The sequence below is a fragment of the Salvelinus fontinalis genome, chromosome 35, assembly GCF_029448725.1.
Source record: "Salvelinus fontinalis isolate EN_2023a chromosome 35, ASM2944872v1, whole genome shotgun sequence".
Classification (NCBI taxonomy): domain Eukaryota; kingdom Metazoa; phylum Chordata; class Actinopteri; order Salmoniformes; family Salmonidae; genus Salvelinus; species Salvelinus fontinalis.
Genome location: NC_074699.1, coordinates 17,018,540 through 17,038,559, shown reverse-complemented (window position 1 = coordinate 17,038,559; position 20,020 = coordinate 17,018,540). Strand labels below are relative to the sequence as shown.

Here is a 20,020-nt window from a genome sequence, read left to right as displayed (position 1 = left end):
GCATTGTCTTGTCGAGGTCCAGGTTTGTGGAGTGTTTCTCTTCAGCCCCCAGTGCATTGTCTTGTCGAGGTCCAGGTTTGTGGAGTGTTTCTCTTCAGCCCCCAGTGCATTGTCTTGTCGAGGTCCAGGTTTGTGGAGTGTTTCTCTTCAGCCCCCAGTGCATTGTCTTGTCGAGGTCCAGGTTTGTGGAGTGTTTCTCTTCAGCCCCCAGTGCATTGTCTTGTCGAGGTCCAGGTTTGTGGAGTGTTTCTCTTCAGCCCCCAGTGCATTGTCTTGTCGAGGTCCAGGTTTGTGGAGTGTTTCTCTTCAGCCCCCAGTACATTGTCTTGTCGAGGTCCAGGTTTGTGGAGTGTTTCTCTTCAGCCCCCAGTGCATTGTCTTGTCGAGGTCCAGGTTTGTGGAGTGTTTCTCTTCAGCCCCCAGTGCATTGTCTTGTCGAGGTCCAGGTTTGTGGAGTGTTTCTCTTCAGCCCCCAGTGCATTGTCTTGTCGAGGTCCAGGTTTGTGGAGTGTTTCTCTTCAGCCCCCAGTGCATTGTCTTGTCGAGGTCCAGGTTTGTGGAGTGTTTCTCTTCAGCCCCCAGTGCATTGTCTTGTCGAGGTCCAGGTTTGTGGAGTGTTTCCCTCCCTTTCCTTGTTGTGGTTCTGCTCAGATGCACACAGTGCTCACAGACGAGACGTGTGTTGCCCTCCTATAAAAGGCCTGGGCCAGGCCATATGGCCCCAGTCTCTGGCTGGCTGGCTAGCTGTCTGCTAGCTGTCTGTTTGAAGATGTGAGGAGAGGAGGATGGCCAGTCTGCTTTCTCTGCAGGCTTTTAGCATAGCGGCCATGTCCCCCGCACAGCCTTTTAACACTATAAGCCTGGACACACAGGACGCAGATGTTACAAAGATAGAGAGGGACTGAAATATCTTCGGCTATGCCATGTCTTTGTTGGTCCTACCCCCATTATAAGGCCATTGTAATAGGAAGAGATGGAGAGCAGGACAGGGTATTTGATGGAGGGACAGAGGGGAGTGGCAGCCTAGCTTATCCGTGTAGCTCTGCCTGCTCAGAGGGCATTTCCCCAGTTTAAAGCATGGCGTGCCTAAGGCAGTAGAGGGCTTTGTAAAACCGTGAGATCAAACTGGTGTGTGTGCGTGTGCATGTACGTGTGTGTGTCACTAGCCTGTCAGAGCGGGGTGGGGAGGATGGGGCTGGGGATGTAAAACAGACCCCCTCACACACACATACAATTACACACACTAACACAATGGAGTCATGGCAACATAGTTCTTCTGCGTCACTGACTGTGTCGGCGTGGCCTTGGCCCTCACCCAATACACTCGCCTCGTTTGCCACCTTTCTACTGAATATGGTGATTCTCACAAGACGTGCTCTGTCACACTTGTGAGAACTGCTCTGATATTTACTGTGAAATGTGTTTTGCAGCGGTATGGGGCAAACTAAAATTGAGTGAGTTGAGTTAATTTTATTTTTACAGGGACAGTGCACATTAATCAACATTTCAGTAAAAGTGCCGGCTAATTTTCAACCGCAGTCCCTGGGCAGGTTATTAAAAACAATTACAATATAGACAATCATTGAGCAGTGAGCACACGCAGAGCAACATAAAACAAGCAAGAAGTAGCATACAGACATAGCAACATAGAACAAAAAGCAACAAGACAAAATCCATAAAAGCAACAAAGTGTTTCCACACCTCACAAGCTACAGACAACATGGAAAGCGGCAATACACACCTAGGGATTATGTTCACAAATCTGATTGACCTTTAGCCATGTCTTCATGTTTTTTGTGAAAGTGTGATAGGTGGTGCAGTTATGTGTGTCTGATGGCAGTGTATTCCAGACATGGGAAGCTCTCACAGAGAAAGCGGATTTACTAAAGGTGCTTTTCTTTAAGGGAACTATACAGTCACCTCTAGCGTCTCCTCTTCTCCAGCGTTTAATCTTTTGTGTACATTATAGTATGTTTAATCAATAATTTATCTCCCTTGGTGTTTTTATAGCCTTTTTTAGTAGATTTAAAGTGTATATTTTTTTATATTCTAAGCTAACTCAGCTAATTTGCTATCTCACTCCTCTCCTCCGCTTCTCTCTTTCTCTCTACCTCTATCCCTTCCCTAATTTAATCTCCTGTCCTATTCCCTACTCTCCTCCCCTCCCTTCCTTTCTTCCACTCCTCTACTCTCTCCTCTCTCCTCAGATGGCCGTCCGATTGGTGTGGAGGGCATCCAGGTGCTGGGTACAGGGAACCTGATGATCACAGATGTTGGGGTGCAGCACTCTGGCATCTACGTCTGCGCTGCCAACAAACCAGGGACCCGTGTACGCAGAACCGCTCAGGGACGTCTGGTGGTCCAAGGTGAGCCTTTAGTTACACACCCACTCAGTATAGGGTGTGTGTACACTATGTTTCTGTGTGTGTGTGTGTGTGTGTGTGTGTGTGTGTGTGTGTGTGTGTGTGTGTGTGTGTGTGTGTGTGTGTGTGTGTGTGTGTGTGTGTGTGTGTGTGTGTGTGTGTGTGTGTGTGTGTGTGTGTGTGTGTGTGTGTGTGTCAGTGGAGGCTGGTGGGAGGAGCTATAGGAGGACGGGCTCATTGTAATGGCTGGAATGATATTAATGGGACGGAGTTAAATGTGGTTTTCATATGTTTGATGTGTTTGATACCGTTCCATTTATTCCATTCCAGCCATTGCAATGAGCCCGTCCTCCTATAGCTCCTCCCACCAGCCTCCACTGGTGTGTTTATGTGTGTGATTTTGAATGGAAATCAATTTTAGGTCCCCACAAGGTTAGTAAAACAAATGTCTGTGTGTCTCATTCGCTGTGCAATTTTCTTACAATTAGTAGTGCGGGTAGAGCCTTCCAACCAAGCAGGAGGCATTCAGCGTGTGCCTCACATGCTTATCAGCCAAAGGGCCCTGCCCTCGGCCCCAGCCAATAGCAATACTGCTCCCAGTCAATATTTCATTGAATCTTCCTGTCCGTTGTTAGACAAGGCCCTGCTATAGAAGGCTCTGGAAGAAAGCCATGCTTTTGATTATATGTCGATGTCTATGTTTTTTTTATTGATCAGTGAAAACTAGAACGCACCCTCAGCTAATGATCTGGTGCGATATACAATACATGTGTTTTATGATAAGAAACGAAAAGGCTAAAGCCTGGCTGTGGACACAGCCTTCAAGAAGCATTGCTTCATATTCTCATGGCAGCAGTGTTCTCCTCCTGGATGTATTTCACAGTCAGGGCGCATATGACTGACTGGCTGTCTGGCTATGAGAGGGTTGTTATGGTGATAAGGCCTCAGTGACTGTATAGAGTAGCAGCATACATGCCACTCTCTCCCGCCGTCCGGCCGGCTGTTTTGATCAGAGTAAGGTAGGCTGTTGCTTAAGAGAATTGATGTAATCTTCCTGGCCAGATGGTTGGCACAGCGGCCCTCTGCTCACTGCACTACCCTTCATTTACCTCAGAGTGAGAAAGTGAGGGGAAAGAGAGAGAGAGAGAAAGAGAGAGAGAGAAATGGAAAAAGAGAGATTGGGGAAGAGAGTAATAGAGTATGGGGAGATGGAGAGAGAGAAGGGTAGAGAGAGAGAGGAGGGGATTGAAAGAGGGAGAGAGAAAGATAGAGAGGGAATGGGGGAAAGAGTGCTGATCAGACCCACACCACAATTGCACATCAATACTCTCCCTGACCCACCATTCCCCTGCCTCCCTCCAGCCCCTACTCACATACACACAGCCTCTAAAGAGCCAACAGAGAGAGATGGAGAGAGAGAGAGATGAAAAGGGCCACAGAGAGAGAGAGATGGAGAGAGAGAGAGATGAAAAGGGCCACAGAGAGAGAGAGATGGAGAGATAAAAAGGGAGTTGGAGAGAGAGATGGACAGGAGGATCGAGCCAACCTAATCCTCATCATACCACAGTGCCTAGAACGGTGTGAATTTCAGGTCCCGCCACTTTTACTGTCAGGGTGACACAGTATGGAGATAGCTGAGATTAGAAAACCATCATAACACCTCTACTCTTAAAATGAGAATTAGATAGATAGAGGATGCTAAATAACTAGAACTGGAAAGGGGAGGGTTTGTTTACAGGAAGATAGTTTAGATAGAGGATGCTAAATAACTAGAACTGGAAAGGGGAGGGTTTGTTTACAGGAAGATAGTTTAGATAGAGGATGCTAAATAACTAGAACTAGAAAGGGGAGGGTTTGTTTACAGGAAGATAGTTTAGATAGAGGATGCTAAATAACTAGAACTAGAAAGGGGAGGGTTTATTTACAGGAAGACAGTATAGATTGAAGGGTTGGTAATGGCTCACATCAACACCATTATCCCAGAAACCCTAGACCCACTCCAATTTGCATACCGCCTAAACATATCCACAGATGCAATCTCTATTGCACTCTACACTGCCCTTTCCCACCTGGACTAAAGGAACACCTATGTGAGAATGCTATTCATTGACTACTGCTGAGCGTTCAACACCATAGTGCCCTCAAAGCTCATTACTAAGCTAAGGATCCTGGGACCTAACACCTCCCTCTGAAACTGGATCCTGGACTTCCTAACGGGCTGCCCCCAGGTGGTAAGGGTAGGTAGCAACACAACTGCCACGCTGACCCTCAGCATTGGAGCTCCCCAGCGGTGCGTGCTCAGTCCCCTCCTGTACTCCCTGTTCACCCAAGACTGACGACTCCGACACCATCATTAAGTTTTCAGATGACACAACAGTGGTAGGCCTGATAAACGACAACGACAAGACAGCCTATAGGGAGGAGGTGGTGCCGGGTGGTGCCAGAATAACAACCTATCCAACAACGTAACCAAGACTAAGGATTGTGGACTACAGGAAAAGGAGGACCGAGCACGCCCCCATTCTCATCGACAGGGCTGTAGTGGAGCAGGTTGAGAGCTTCAAGGTCCTTGGTGTCCACATCAACAACAAACTATCATGGTCCAAACACACCAAGACAGTCGTGAAGAGGGCACGACACCACCTTTTCCCCCTCAGGAGACTGAAAAGATTTGGCATGGGTCATGAGATCCTCAAAAGGTTCTACAGCTGCAACATCGCGAGCATCCTGACTGATCTGGTTGCATCACTGCCTGGTACGGCAATTGTTCGGCCTCTGACCGCAAGGCACTACAGAGGGTAGTGCGTACGGCCCAGTACATCACTGGGGCTAAGCTGCCTGCCATCCAGGACCTCTACACCAGGCGGTGTCAGAGGAAGGCCCTAGAAATTGTCAAAGACCCCAGCCACCCCAGTCATAGACTGTTCTCTCTACTACCGCATAGCAAGCGGTACCGGAGTGCCAAATCTAGGACAAAAAGGCTTCTCAACAGTTTTTACCCCCAAGCCATAAGACTCCTGAACAGGTAATCAAAAAGTTAAAGTGACTATGCATATATGATTAACAGAGAGTAGCAGCAGTGTAAAAAGAAAGGTTGGGGGATCTTGGCTAACCGGACTATCTGCATTGTGTCCCGCTACCCACCACCCGCCAACCCCTCTTTTACACTACTGCTACTCTCTGTTCATCATGTATGCATAGTCACTTTAACCATATCTACATGTACATACTACCTCAATCAGCCCGACTAACCGGTGTCTATATCTATGTAGCCTCGCTACTTTTATAGCCTCGCTACTGTATATAGCCTGTCTTTTTACTGTTGTTTTATTTTTTTACTTACCTATTGTTCACCTAATACCTTTTTTGCACTAGTGGTTAGTAAGTAAGCATTTCACTGTAATGTCTACACCTGTTGTATTCGGCGCACGTGACAAATAAACTTTGATTTGATTTGAGATAGAAAGATTAGAACCAGAAGGATAGGTGACAGGCAAATAAACCTGCTGATGTGAGATTGGAAGGGAAAATAGTTGCTGATTGTGGGAATGATCTCGTTCTAAATTACGACTAGATGATCCCTAATTGCAGTCTAATTGTCTTCCCACTCAGTAGGAAGTTATTATGAAAATAACTCCTATCATAAATGAAAATATTGATGTGGCTAATAATACGTGCAGCTATAAATAATGAGGGGAGATAATTACCCCAATAGAAATAGCAACAGCAATACCAACCAACAGCTCTGATCAGATCCGGAGGAGTGTAATCACACATTTGAGGCGAAACTAAACACTGTTTAATTAAGAGGTAATAGAGATTTGCATTACCTGTAGCTCTGTGTCAATTAGCGCAAACGGAGCATGGCTCATAGCTCAAAGAGAGGAGGGAAAGAATGACTCCTAGTGAGGGAGGGAGGGAGGGAGGGAGGGAGGGAGGGAGGGAGGGAGGGAGGGATCATTGGCTGGAGACTGAAGGTCAGTAGTTGTGTAGTGTGCAATACTGAAAGACTTTCGTGAAAGATACTGTAGCTGCACTGCATTGCCTTTAACTCAGGTTATGTGTTCTATAACAGGTAGTCTGCGTTTGTGGATAGATTCCCTGTTCCCTCTTCTCCTCTTCCTCCTCCCTTTTTGTGTTCCTAGATCTTCTTCTAAGTTCCAATGATGATAATCTGATCCTCAGCTAATAATTATTATGCTAAACTCTATCGCTAATCGCCCCCCCACACACACACACAATCTAATTCTGATCAATGTGATTAGGCTGGATTAAGCCCAGGATAATAGGCCTTCATTCCTCTCTCCTCTTTTCCTTCCCTCTAGAAGGCTCTGGGAGCTTCCTGCTTTTTCAAAATACCTTGGTAGCTTATGTTTTCAGACCACTGGTGAAAAAATATAGTTGTTGTGCAGCATAGTATGGAGAATGAGAAAGACCCTGTCAGCAAGTTACTGTATCTGTGTAGCAAGGTGCTTTATATTCAGTTAGTAAGTAGCCCACTATCTGTCTTTCTCTTTCCCCTGCGTCTGCCACAGCCCCAGCAGAGTTTGTGCAGCCTCCCCAGTCCATCTCCCGGCCGGTGGGCACCACTGCTATCTTCACCTGCCAGGCGCAGGGCGACCCTGTGCCCCAGCTCACCTGGCTGAAGAACGGGCAGATCCTGGAGCCTGGAGGGCACGTCAAACTCAGGAACAACAACACGTGAGTTAACGTACAGCCATGGAGATACATATAGTAAGCGTGTTCTATTGAAGTGTGTGTTGAAAGCAACAGGGACTGTACTCATTCTGTATGGTAATAACACTATATCCATTCATGCATGCAGCCATCCATCCACTGTAACAAAGCTACATGCCATATGTGCATGGCTGGCAGTGTCGTTGGCGTAATCAAACGCTCCATTATTTCTGATCTGATCTACTGCGCTAATGAAACAGCTGGCCAAGATGTCTGCCAAGAGATACACTGACTTGTTTTAAATGGAGCTGTGACATTACATTACGAGGGTATCTATCGAATCACTGCTGGACCGGCTCCCAAGGCTGTCCGGTGGAATTTCCAGGAACAGAACAGAATGCTCGGCCAGTGTATTGTGTCATTTAACATTCTCCATAAGAGAGATGACGAGGCCAGGTTACTGTGTTTAGAGTTGTGGTGGCCGGGCGGGCGGGCGGGTTGGGGCAGGCAGGGAGAGACGGGAGGGTTGTAATGAGGCTGGTCTCGCTCCAGGTCTAGGAGTGTGGCTCTGTGTAGTGATAATGATTCAAGTCTGCTAATGTATTTGGAGCTTTGCTGTTTTATTGTCCTGAGTGGTTGTCACCACCGGTGTTTCCCCAGAACCGTTAAACACGGAGCCAGACAGCCTGGTGGCCGGTGTCAGAATGCTTCTCATTCCGGTCAAAGAGTAGACTCCAAACATAGCTAGGAGTTATAGGTCAGTAATAGCTCAGGTGACTGGAGGCTTGGATGGTTCTCCTGAATTTGGTGTGCATACTTTTCAAGGTATTCTGTCAATGTCCTGCATGTGTTTTGATGTTTTCCAGTTGAAGATTTCACAGCACCTCTTCCCTATACAGTGCACTGCTTTTGACCAGAGCCCATAACACAAAGAATATAGTATGTCATTACATATGAGGCAGATCTATATTTGTTCACGCAGACAGGGGAGATCGTATTATGCATACATTTGAACTGTCAGCCTTTGAAAGATTTATAGGTTAGATGCATTTCTGGCTGTGGGAAATGAAAGAAATTCTGTTCTGTATACAGGTTTATTATACATGATAAGTTCAGTGCTGTACACCAGCTGTGTTTTGCAAGAGTGAGAATCCGTGTGTGTTAATATTTATAAATGCAAAGGATGGTGAAGTGATTACATTACTTATGCACAAGAAAATCAATAAAGCGGGAGAGTGAAGTACATGTAAATGATGCAGGTGTTCCAGACCTAGTGGTACATGAGGAGAGATAGGCCTAGGCACTACCATCACTCAGACACACTGCTCTCCTCTACCAGTCACAGTCACAGAGAAAGAGAGATGGCCAGGCAGAGAGAGGGGGGGAGAGAGAGAGAGAGAGAGGAGCAGAGGGAGAGAGAGGAGCAGAGGGAGAGAGAGAGAGAGAGAGAGAGAGAGAGAGAGAGAGAGAGAGAGAGAGAGAGAGAGAGCGCACATTAGGCACTGGAGTTGGATGGCTGAAGCAGACTGTGTTGTAGGGAAAGAGTGATGGAGAGAGGGAGGGAGAGAAAGAGAGATGGAGAGGGGTTAGAGGGCAGCCTAGTGATAGACCTCCACCTGACACTGCTCTGCATCTCTCTGGAGCCTCTCATGCATCACACCCACTACGCTGGGACTGGTTAAGTAAGGAGGCCAGAGTTCCAGCACCACCATTAGCTAATTGGCTGATAAACTGAGGTACCCGAACACGAAATGTAGCCAGCCCAGTCATTTATGGAACATAACTTTACGTGGCATCCTCACTTACTGTTGTGAGGTAAGTGTTTGGGTGCAAGGCTGGTAGCTTACCTCATTGCTATTCTGATACATTCCTACAGCCCATCGTACGTCTCCATCTGGTGCGCTACAGTATTAGTTCTACAGAACAGTCGGATTGCTCAAGGAACTCAGTCTCTTCGTTGGGCAAGCAATGCAAGCTCAGTTCAAGCCCAAGTAGCCCTTATTTTCTGTTGTTGTCACAGCAGATCCTGCTGTTTTCCTTTCCTATGGAGGAATGATTGAAAGGATAGACAACCACATTCAACAGGCCCCAGTCTTCCCTACAGGTGCAAGGCAGAGGTAACGATATGCCCCTACAGCTCACTGTTTCTGCTGTTATATAGATATCTTGTATCTGATATTGGAGGTCTGCCTCTGTGCATGATTACCTAGCAGTGTGAGATTTTAATTAGAATGTTCCCACCATCCCTAGCTGTGTGTGTGTGTGTGTGTGTGTGTGTGTGTGTGTGTGTGTGTGTGTGTGTGTGTGTGTGTGTGTGTGTGTGTGTGTGTGTGTGTGTGTGTGTGTGTGTGTGTGTGTGTGTGTGTGTGTGTGTGTGTGTGTGTAAATGTATTGGTTTAAATGTGCTGGGAAATGGAAAAACACCTTATTGCAATCCAGGCGGTAGGCAGGCTATCAACATGCCACACACTACTTTGCAAAATGAGCTGGAGGCAGTATGAATTTTGAAAACATATACTTAATAGTTTGAAACCTGAACAGTTGACTTCATATTATGAGTCACGTCTTACCTTGCTTCAAAGTAGCCTCGCCAAAATCCCACCATAGAAACATGGAGGCAATTATTTTATAAAGACTTCTTGCTGTCATTAACCAGCATTTCTCTGCTGTTCTATTGGTTTTCATATCAACTTTCTTTCATTGTCGAGAAACCAAAGGACCAATCCTAGTCATATTAACAACCCATCCTAGATGTTATTAGATTCCCCCTCTAAGTTTCTAACTGAGATTTTCATTTCTGTCACATATGGAACCGCTCTCATTTTCCCACTAATTGCATTTTGGCAAATGTTTTATTGGCTGCTTCATTACAGGAGTTGCATGTTCTGTTCAGATGAATTACCATAATCTAAATGTGATTTATTTCATACTGAACACCGTGGGTGGACACCCTAATTGGTTACACAACCAATTCATATGGGTCCGGTAAATTTCTCAAATGGCCAGTAAATTAAAATCTTCCCGGTCACGTTGTTCCGATGCCACATGTTCCTAACGGAAACCCTGGTGCGTGCATGTCTGTTCCTGCAAATGGAAGGGACAACACTAGAGATATGCACATACTGCACATTGTTCCCTACAGAATTCTCTCATGCTGCTGACCTGCCAGAGAGGATAGGATAAGAAAGAAAGGGGATCGATTATATGAGAGCATTTTACTCACGTGCATGCACACACATTAACCAAAGAACACACGGAAGCACACACACACGCACACACACACATTCACATGCATACATACACACACATATCAAACATGCAAATTCTCCCGTGCATTGCCCTTTAGACTGTCTCCCTGCAGCACGCTGTACCCAATTACACAATGTACCCAATTACACACTGTGGAAGTCTGACTGGTGTGAACTCTGTGTGAGCTAAGATGGTGTCACAATAAATTCAGATTGGCAGCTAATGCAAATATAACAGTAGGATTATATTGTTTTGACCAGGGACTTTACTTAGTAGTGTGTGTGTGTGTGTGTGTGTGCGTGCGTGCGCGCTGGATGTTGGTTGGTTGACGTAGAAGGGCAGAGAGTTGATGTTCTTCTCACGCAGGGCGGCACTGAGGGGTGGTCACGGGCTGTTCCTTAAACATGAAACACCATTACACCAGTAATGAAAATGCTTAGCTGACCTCCATCAGAATCATGGCCTCAGAATGTGCTGCCTGCTTTCAGGGGAGTACGACACTTATGAAAGGACTGTTAATGGGAATATCTAAACCAGCCTGGCCCGTCCATGACATAGTCAGGATCATCTGAACCAGAAGGCTAATTATCAAACACAGTCAGACAGTGAATTGAAATTGCAAAGTAACATCTGAATCTGGGTAGAATGTCAGCCGACAGTAGTATATGTTGTAGAAATGGAATGATTTGTGGAATAGTTTTGACTTGTGAGGGTTGACTGTAAACTGAGGGCGAGACTAATCTTCTCCTATGTTTTTATGGGTAATGAAGACTTCTATGATTTATTTGTGTGAGTACGTTTCAGTGAAGAGATGTGTCCTACTCCCTCTAGGAATATTCCGCTGTGCTGCATATTTTTTGTGTGTAGCTGAACCTATTAAAAGGGAAATATGTTTTCCTTTTTTTCCTGTTTTCATTCTGTGGGAGCCCCATTTTGTGATTCCAGCGAGCTGGGACCTGGGCATTGGCCTTGACCTCTAACCCTGCCTGCAATCAGTCATTTCCGTGGGCCTTCCGTGAGACAGCTCATTGCTCCTCCCTTTTCAAAGCCCCTGCTCTCCCCCCTCCCCTCTCCCCCTGTTCCCTCCTTTCTTCCCTTTTTCCTTCCTTCCCTCCCTCCCTCCCTCCCTCCCTCCCTCCCTCCCTCCCTCCCTCCCTCCCTCCCTCCCTCCCTCTCTCTAGTTTAGCCTTTCACAGGCCTTCGTTCAGTGACAACATTGCAAACACGGCCCCAGTGGCTGAACAACAGAAACCTCCCACGCCCCCAGCCCACTGAGCCCAGTTAGCCCGCACAGCTTCCTAGCCTCAGCCCCAGCCCAGTGAGCCTACCCTAGCCACAGCCCCAGCCCAGTGAACAAACCTGCCGGTTGAACAAACCCTAGCCCCAGCCCAGTGAGCCCACCCTAGCCTTAGCCCCAGCCAAGTGAGCCTACCCTAGTCCCAGCCCAGTGAGCCTACCCTAGTCCCAGCCCCAGCCCAGTGAGCCTACCCTAGCCCCAGCCCACTGAGCCAACCCTAGCCCCAGCCCAGTGAGCCCACCCTAGCCTCAGCCTCAGCCCAGTGAGCCTACCCTAGCCCCAGCCCAGTGAGCCCACCCAGCTCCAGCCCCCTCACCCAGACTGGGGGGATCCATCAATCGGTGAAGTGGCCTTGAACTGATGAGTAAATGATGCTGTCAACCTGCCGGTCTGTCATGACAGCAAGGCCAGGCAGATGGCCCAAACACAGATCTTTTCTTCCCCACTCACACACGCTCTGCCAAAACACTGACTCACGCTCTCGCTTTCTGTTTCTAAGATGCTCTCTCTCTCTCTTCATTTTTTACCCCTTTATCAGGAATGCTTTTCTCTCTCACTTGCTCGCTTTCCGGGATGCTCTTTCTCTCAGTTTCTCTCTCGCTCTCTCTTCAAAGCCTTTGTGCGTTGGTTGTCCTCCTGTGTGATGCCATTGTTATAGATAATTAATCATAGATAATTAATCACCTAGATAACCCACCTTAGTCACTGTCACGCCACAACCAACACAGAGAATAAACAGCTCTCTATGGTCAGGGCGTGACACTGTGTTTCGTGTAAGCTTGCTCTGGCGTGATGTTTGAGGCCTTTCTGTAGAATAGCAGACCTAATCCGCAGGCACATTGTGAGAAATGGATAGAGTATAAGGCGTAAAAAATATATTTTTTCCTCCATTTATTTGCAACCGTCATTGATCTTACACTCCCACCTTGAAGCTTTTCAAAAACGCACTTCTCACACTAGCTGTCAGTGTCTATCCCCCAAAAAATGCAATATGCTGGAGAGGTTCATTTCCATATTATGCTCCTCTGTGTTAAATCTTTTATTTTCTCATCCCCTCAGGATTAAGAGGAGAAGAGCGGATGATTATGTATTCAGCTCTAATAATACCCCCCCTATGCCCTCCACCCCCCACACACATCACCCCATACTACACACACACACACCCCATCAAGTCATCCTCCAGCAACGGCAGATAGAGGGAGGAAGGAGGGTTTGGAAGGGAGGCAGAGGGGAAGAAGGGTGGAGCGAGAAAAATTGAAAACAGGGGAGTCAGGTATGCGCCGCCACCGCCCACCTCCATCCCATCCTCCAGTAACGAGGGAGGGAGGGAGGGAGGGAGGGAGGGAGGGAGGGAGGGAGGGAGGGTTAGCATTTTAATTCTTGGAAGATACAGTAAGGCACCATTTCACATCTAGACACACACACACACACACACACACACACAATTCTACTGTACACAGACAGTGTTTGTTTTTGTGTTGTTTGTTGTGTTTATTACCTGTCTTATTACCATGCCACATCCAGCAGGCTCATTCTGTAGTGACAGTGTATCTATTAGGATTGAGACATAAAAGAGGAGGGAACTGGCAGGTAGAAATGCCCTACTACTGGTGTACTGGAAATAAGACTTTGATTCAGATGCTACACAGAAGGATTTCATACACTATTATATTGTTTACTTGACTGCCTGCTGTGAGAGTTTTAAACAAAGCCCTTGTCAGGTTCTGCCGGCTTTGTTTTTCTCAAAAAATGCCACCGCACGCACAATACAGTCATCTTCAAAATCAATAATCATCTCTGAGAGCTTCCTGTTTGCTTTCTCTCCACTACCCAATAATATCCTAATCCTTCTCGCTGCAAACCAGAGACTCACGTCTTTCCTATGTCTCCTTTCCTCCCTCCTGCTTTATCCCTCCTCTTCTTCCTCAAGCACGCTGACCATCTATGGCATCAGCCAGGAGGACGAAGCCATCTACCAGTGCATCGCTGAGAACAGTGCCGGGTCCACCCAGGCCAGTGCCCGTCTCACGGTGCTGTGGGCAGACGGCCTGCCAGGGATGCCCAGTCTGGTGCGGGCCGAGGCCCTCTCACCCAACGCCATCCAGGTGTCCTGGAAGGAGTCTGCCCAGAACACTCAGGAGATCATCGGCTACGTGCTCCACATCCGCAGGACCACAGGTTAGTGGCTAACACCATCTCTAACACACCACTAGAACACACAATACTGCTCTGCCTCAGGTGAACTGGTTCACTATGGGGAGATGTTATCCAGTCATTGTAGTACATGCTCTACCATCTAGCTATCACCTGCTTACATGCATTAGCTCTCTACGTGACTTCTGTTATTTTGCTGAGGTTAATGGGATGGCTGCCCTCAGCGTGTGGTAGAGATGATACAGAACAATAGGGAGTGTGGTATGTACAGTAGGTAGAGTGTTCTGTGTGTTATGGAGCGGTGGGTGGGTGTAGACTGTATGGGGCACCAGGTGCTGGGGAGGGGAGGCTGGCTCCCCCAGGGCTGACTACAGCTTCTCTTCCAGAGTCACCCCTCCTCTAGCTCCTCTTCCCCTGTGCCCTCTCTGAGAAAGGAGAATAGGGGGTGTTGTATGTACAGTAGGTAGAGTGTTCTGTGTGTTATGGAGCGGTGGGTGGGTGTAGACTGTATGGGGCACCAGGTGCTGGGGACGGGAGGCTGGCTCCCCCAGGGCTGACTACAGCTTCTCTTCCAGAGTCACCCCTCCTCTAGCTCCTCTTCCCCTGGGCCCTCTCTGAGAAAGGAGAAAAAGGAGAAAGCAGAAGGGAGGGAGGGAAGGAGGGAGCTAAAAGGAGAAGGAGATAGCAGGGGAGAGGATGGGAAGGGAGAGGAAAAAGAAAAGAGTAAGAGGTAGAGACAGAAAAAACAGGAGACAGCAGGAGAGAGGAGGGAGGAGAGAGCAGTAGACAGACAGCAGGAGGGAGGAGAGAGCAGTAGACAGACAGCAGGAGAGAGGAGGGAGGAGAGAGCAAAGGACAGACAGCAGGAGAGAGGAGGAATGAGAGAGCAGTAGACAGACAGCAGGAGGGAGGAGAGAGCAGTAGACAGACAGCAGGAGAGAGGATGGAGGAGAGAGCAGTAGACAGACAGCAGGAGAGAGGAGGAATGAGAGAGCAGTAGACAGACAGCAGGAGGGAGGAGAGAGCAGTAGACAGACAGCAGGAGGGAGGAGAGAGCAGTAGACAGACAGCAGGAGAGAGGAGGGAGGAGAGAGCAGTAGACAGACAGCAGGAGAGAGGAGGGAGGAGGGAGCAGTAGACAGACAGCAGGAGAGAGGAGGGATGAGAGAGCAGTAGACAGACAGCAGGAGAGTGGAGGGAGGAGAGAGCAGTAGACAGACAGCAGAAGAGAGGAGGAAGGAGAGAGCAGTAGACAGACAGCAGGAGGGAGGAGAGAGCAGTAGACAGACAGCAGGAGGGAGGAGAGAGCAGTAGACAGACAGCAGGAGAGAGGAGGGAGGAGAGAGCAGTAGACAGACAGCAGGAGGGAGGAGAGAGCAGTAGACAGACAGCAGGAGAGAGGAGGGAGGAGAGAGCAGTAGACAGACAGCAGGAGAGAGGAGAGAGCAGTAGACAGACAGCAGGAGGGAGGAGAGAGCAGTAGACAGACAGCAGGAGGGAGGAGAGAGCAGTAGACAGACAGCAGGAGAGAGGAGAGAGCAGTAGACAGACAGCAGGAGAGAGGAGAGAGCAGTAGACAGACAGCAGGAGGGAGGAGAGAGCAGTAGACAGACAGCAGGAGGGAGGAGAGAGCAGTAGACAGACAGCAGGAGAGAGGAGGGAGGAGAGAGCAGTAGACAGACAGCAGGAGAGAGGAGAGAGGAGAGCAGTAGACAGACAGCAGGAGAGAGGAGGGAGGAGAGAGCAGTAGACAGACAGCAGGAGGGAGGAGGGAGGAGAGAGCAGTAGACAGACAGCAGGAGAGAGGAGGAATGAGAGAGCAGGAGGGAGGACGTGTGGTCGCTCTGCCATCCACATCCTTCATGTAGAGGAGCCATAAAAGTGGCTTTTAATTGATAATTGAATGAGACTAAATGTTGTGTTGGCATGTCAATGTTTATTTTCTGGGGGGGTGTGGCAATCGTGTGTGTGTGTGTGTGTGTGTGTGTGTGTGTGTGTGTGTGTGTGTGTGTGTGTGTGTGTGTGTGTGTGTGTGTGTGTGTGTGTGTGTGTGTGTGTGTGTGTGTGTGTGTGTGTGTGTGTGTGTGTGTGTGTGTGTCGTTGCGTGCTAACATGTGTGTATCTCTATGGGTGTGTGCAACGGCGAAGGAGTACGTCACCCAGACACAGCTGCTGCTCTGTCTTCTGTAGTGCTATCAGATGTATAATTAAAGGCCCCAGGGGCTAGCCTATAGGAACTGCTTTAATTACCTACCAAAGACAGGCTGCCCCAATGGGCTGAGGGCTGGAGGTAGATAGTGGTTATGGGTGAGTAACTTGACTTAAGGGCCATAACGCACTGTAACCCCCTCCCCCTACACCCCCCTCTCTCTTCAAATTTAACAAGCACTCACCAAGGGCCACCCCCTGGATTCACCCAGCGCTGTTGTTCACAGTCACAGCCCTTATTACCAAATGATGCAATCCTGACAGTAAAAACAAATCTAATTGTTTCAACTAATTATTATTAAGTAACTTGTTCCACCGCCTTTTTTTGTTTTACTAACATTTTCGGTCCAAGTATTACTGTAGCTTCACCTTGAGAAAATGCAGGCAAAAATTCAGTCAACTTAAAATGATGTGTTTGCTCAAATTGTCTCATTTATTAATTCAACTAAAAAGTATTATTTTTAAGCTAAAAAATGTCTGTTTAACATATAGTATTGCCAATTAGCATGTTTGACATTGTGCATGTTAATTTATACAGTAATTATATATAGTAATTATTATACAGTAACCTGGGATTTGAACTCACAACCTCTTGGTGCACAGCAGTCCAATTCTCCTGCTACATCACCACGTCTTTGTCTATGACTGATTTCACCTCTATTGTTACACTTTGCACTTCAAAGTAAATCTCAGCTCTGTTAAAAGTACTGTATACTCAAGAAAAACTATTTTATATATTATAGTGATTAAGTAGTATTAAATATTAATATAATATTAAAACAGAGTAATATGCCAACTATACAGAAAAACCTAACGTTGTAAAATAAGTCAAATCAATGATGAGACTAGCTGGATAATCTGATAATTGGCGCAGGCACGGTGACGTAGCAGCAAGCTTGGAATGCTATGAACCAAGAGGTTGTGAGTTCAAATCCCATGTGAGTACAAGTTGAAGAATGATTCATGTATAAATGCACGTTGTAATTTGAAAAGTGTGTGCCAGTTGCATGGCTGTTTTTTAGTTAAGATGCCCAAATAATAATGTATAGCTGAACGAACATATGAGACAAGTTGAGCAAACACGTCATTTTACATTTACTGCATTTTTGCCTAAGTTTTCTCAAGTTGGAGAAATGTTTGGGCCAACACATTTTTTTGTTGTTCAGGTAACACTTGGACCAAGAAGTTGAGTAAATGGCTGTGGAAAAAGTCTGTGTCCGTAAAATGTATATAGTATTTATAAACTGGAAGTAGAAACCTAAATGTTGTTGTCCATTAGTTTACTCCAATTAGGGGACGGGTGGTAGGGTTAGGAAAATATATATATATATGTATATGGTATATATATATATATATATCTGTGTGTGTGTGTACAGTTGAAGTCAGAGGTTTACATACACTTAGGTTGGAGTCATTAAAACTTGTTTTTCAACCACTCCACAAATTTCTTGTTAACAAACTATAGTTTTGGCAAGTCGGTTAGGACATCTACTTTGTGCATGACACAAGTAATTTTTCCAACAATTGTTTACAGACAGAATATTTCACTTATAATTCACTGTATCACAATTCCAGTGTGTCAGAAGTTTACATACACTAAGTTGACTGTGCAAAAGTTGACTGCACAAAAAGCTTGGAAAATTCCAGAAAATGATGTCATGGCTTTAGAAGCTTTTGATAGGCTAATTGACATCATTTGAGTCAATTGGAGGTGTACCTGTGGATGTATTTCAAGGCCTACCTTCAAACTCAGTGCCTCTTTGCTTGACATCATGGGAAAATCAAAATGTTTCAGCCAGACCTCAGAAAAAAAAATTGTAGACCTCCGCAAGTCTGGTTCATCCTTGGGAGCAGTTTCCAAACGCCTGAAGGTACCACGTTCATCTGTACAAACAATAGTACGCAAGTATAAACACCATGGGACCACGCAGCCGTCATACCGCTCAGGAAGGAGACGCCCTCTGTCTCCTAGAGATCAACGTACTTTGGTGCGAAAAGTGCAAATCAATCCCAGAACAACAGCAAAGGACCTTGTGAAGATGCTGGAGGACACAGGTACAAAAGTATCTATATCCACAGTAAAACGAGTCCTATATCATCATAACCTGAAAGGCCGCTCATCAAGGAAGAAGCCACTCCTCCAAAACCGCCATAAAAAAGCCAGACTATGGTTTGCAACTGCACATGGGGACAAAGATCGTACTTTTTGGAGAAATGTCCTCTGGTCTGATGAAACAAAAATATAACTGTTTGGCCACAATGACCATCGTTATGTTTGGAGGAGAAAGGGGGAAGCTTGCAAGCCGAAGAACACCATCCCAACCGTGAAGCACGGGGGTGGCAGCATCATGTTGTGGGGGTGCTTTGCTGCAGGAGGGACTGGTGCACTTCACAAAATAGATGGCATCATGAGGAAAGAAAATTATGTGGATATATTGAAGCAACATCTCAAGACGTCAGTCAGGAAGTTAAAGCTTAGTCGCAAATGGGTCTTCCAAATGGACAATGACCCCAAGCATGCTTCCAAAGTTGTGGCAAAATGGCTTAAGGACAACAAAGTCAAGGTATTGGAGTGGCCATCACAAAGCCCTGACCTCAATTCTATACAAAGATTTGTGGGCAGAACTGAAAAAGCGTGTGCGATCAAGGAGGCCTACAAACCTGACTCAGTTACACCAGCTCTGGCAGGAGGAATGGGCCAAAATTCACCCAACTTACTGTGGGAAGCTTGTGGAAGGCTACCCGAAATGTTTGACCCAAGTTAAACAATTTAAAGGCAATGCTATCAAATACTAATTGAGTGTTGTGTAAACTTCTGACCCACTGGGAATGTGATGAAAGAAATAAAAGCTGAAATAAATCATTATCTCTACTATTATTTCACATTCTTAAAATAAAGTGGTGATCCTAACTGACTTAAGACAGGGAATTTTTACTAGGATTAAATGTCAGGAATTGTGAAAAACTGAGTTTAAATATATTTGGCTAAGGTGTATATAAACTTCCGACTTCAACTGTAAATATTACTAATATTATGTATAAATATTTAAAATAATATAATATTTTCTTTTATATACTATATATATATATATATTTACAAAAATATATATGGGGGATTGGAAATGATGCAGATAATTACATTGATGGACGCCACAATCAATCTGCAATATTAAAGCTGATCTACCCCCTAAAAACAAATGTGGTGGAACCAGTTATTTTTTTCCAGTGTACAAAAAGCAGTTAAATGAAACAATCTCTTTCTCCCTTCAGACCCCGTGGAGATGGAGTACCAGGAAGCCGTCAGTAAAGTGACTCTACAGCAGGTAGTGGGGGATCTGGAGCCCTCCACCAGCTATACCTTCTATGTGAAGGCCTACACGTCCCGCGGAGCCAGCAAGCCCTCCGAGAGCGCCACCGAGAGCACACTTGGCGAAGGTGTGCCTTGGGAACGCACACACTTGCACAAACACAAACAGAGCACCCACACACACACAGAAGCATATGCAAACAGCACACACACAGACTTACACACACACACACAGGCTTGCACACACACACACACAAACAAACACACACACACATAAACGCTCACTTAATTGGTGGTAGTTCCATGGACCAAAAAAAGGTTTTTATGAGTTGTTTATTGTAAAGGTTCTGTAAAACACCTACAGGAGTCTGTAGTACAGTAGCCACATACCTGACTGAGATGTACTGAGAAAGTACTAAAGACCTGTTTTATAGACTCAAACATGGTTGACTTAACAAGCCTTACGGCTTGTGTTCAATTTAATATATCATGTAGTTTGTTTTTGTTATGTGGATGTTTAGTGGATTCTAACACCGCTGTGTGTGTTTCAGTGCCAGCACCCCCATCACTGTTCATTAAATTGATGAACAGCAGTGTGGTGCAGGCGGTGTGGGAGCCATCCTCTAAGATGGGCCAACATGAGGGCTTCAGGCTGTACTACAGGAGGGTCCACACCCCCCCCTTCACCGGACCACTCACCTTCACCCGCAACGTCACCCAGTACAACATCACTCAGCTGGGTGAGACAGAGGGACATGGGCTGGG

General features: G+C 46.4%; 1 protein-coding gene across 1 annotated transcript in view; it reads left to right on the top strand.

Moving 5' to 3' along the window:
* Window positions 1–20,020, top strand: part of LOC129834409 (immunoglobulin superfamily DCC subclass member 3-like) — a 109,899-nt gene that overhangs the window by 76,650 nt on the left and 13,229 nt on the right. Inside the window, exons 6-10 of the mRNA XM_055899361.1 lie at window positions 2,208–2,366; window positions 6,899–7,064; window positions 13,517–13,764; window positions 19,219–19,383; window positions 19,807–19,995. Of these exons, the coding sequence (XP_055755336.1) occupies window positions 2,208–2,366; window positions 6,899–7,064; window positions 13,517–13,764; window positions 19,219–19,383; window positions 19,807–19,995 (927 nt within the window). The remainder of the gene's footprint in view (window positions 1–2,207; window positions 2,367–6,898; window positions 7,065–13,516; window positions 13,765–19,218; window positions 19,384–19,806; window positions 19,996–20,020) is intronic.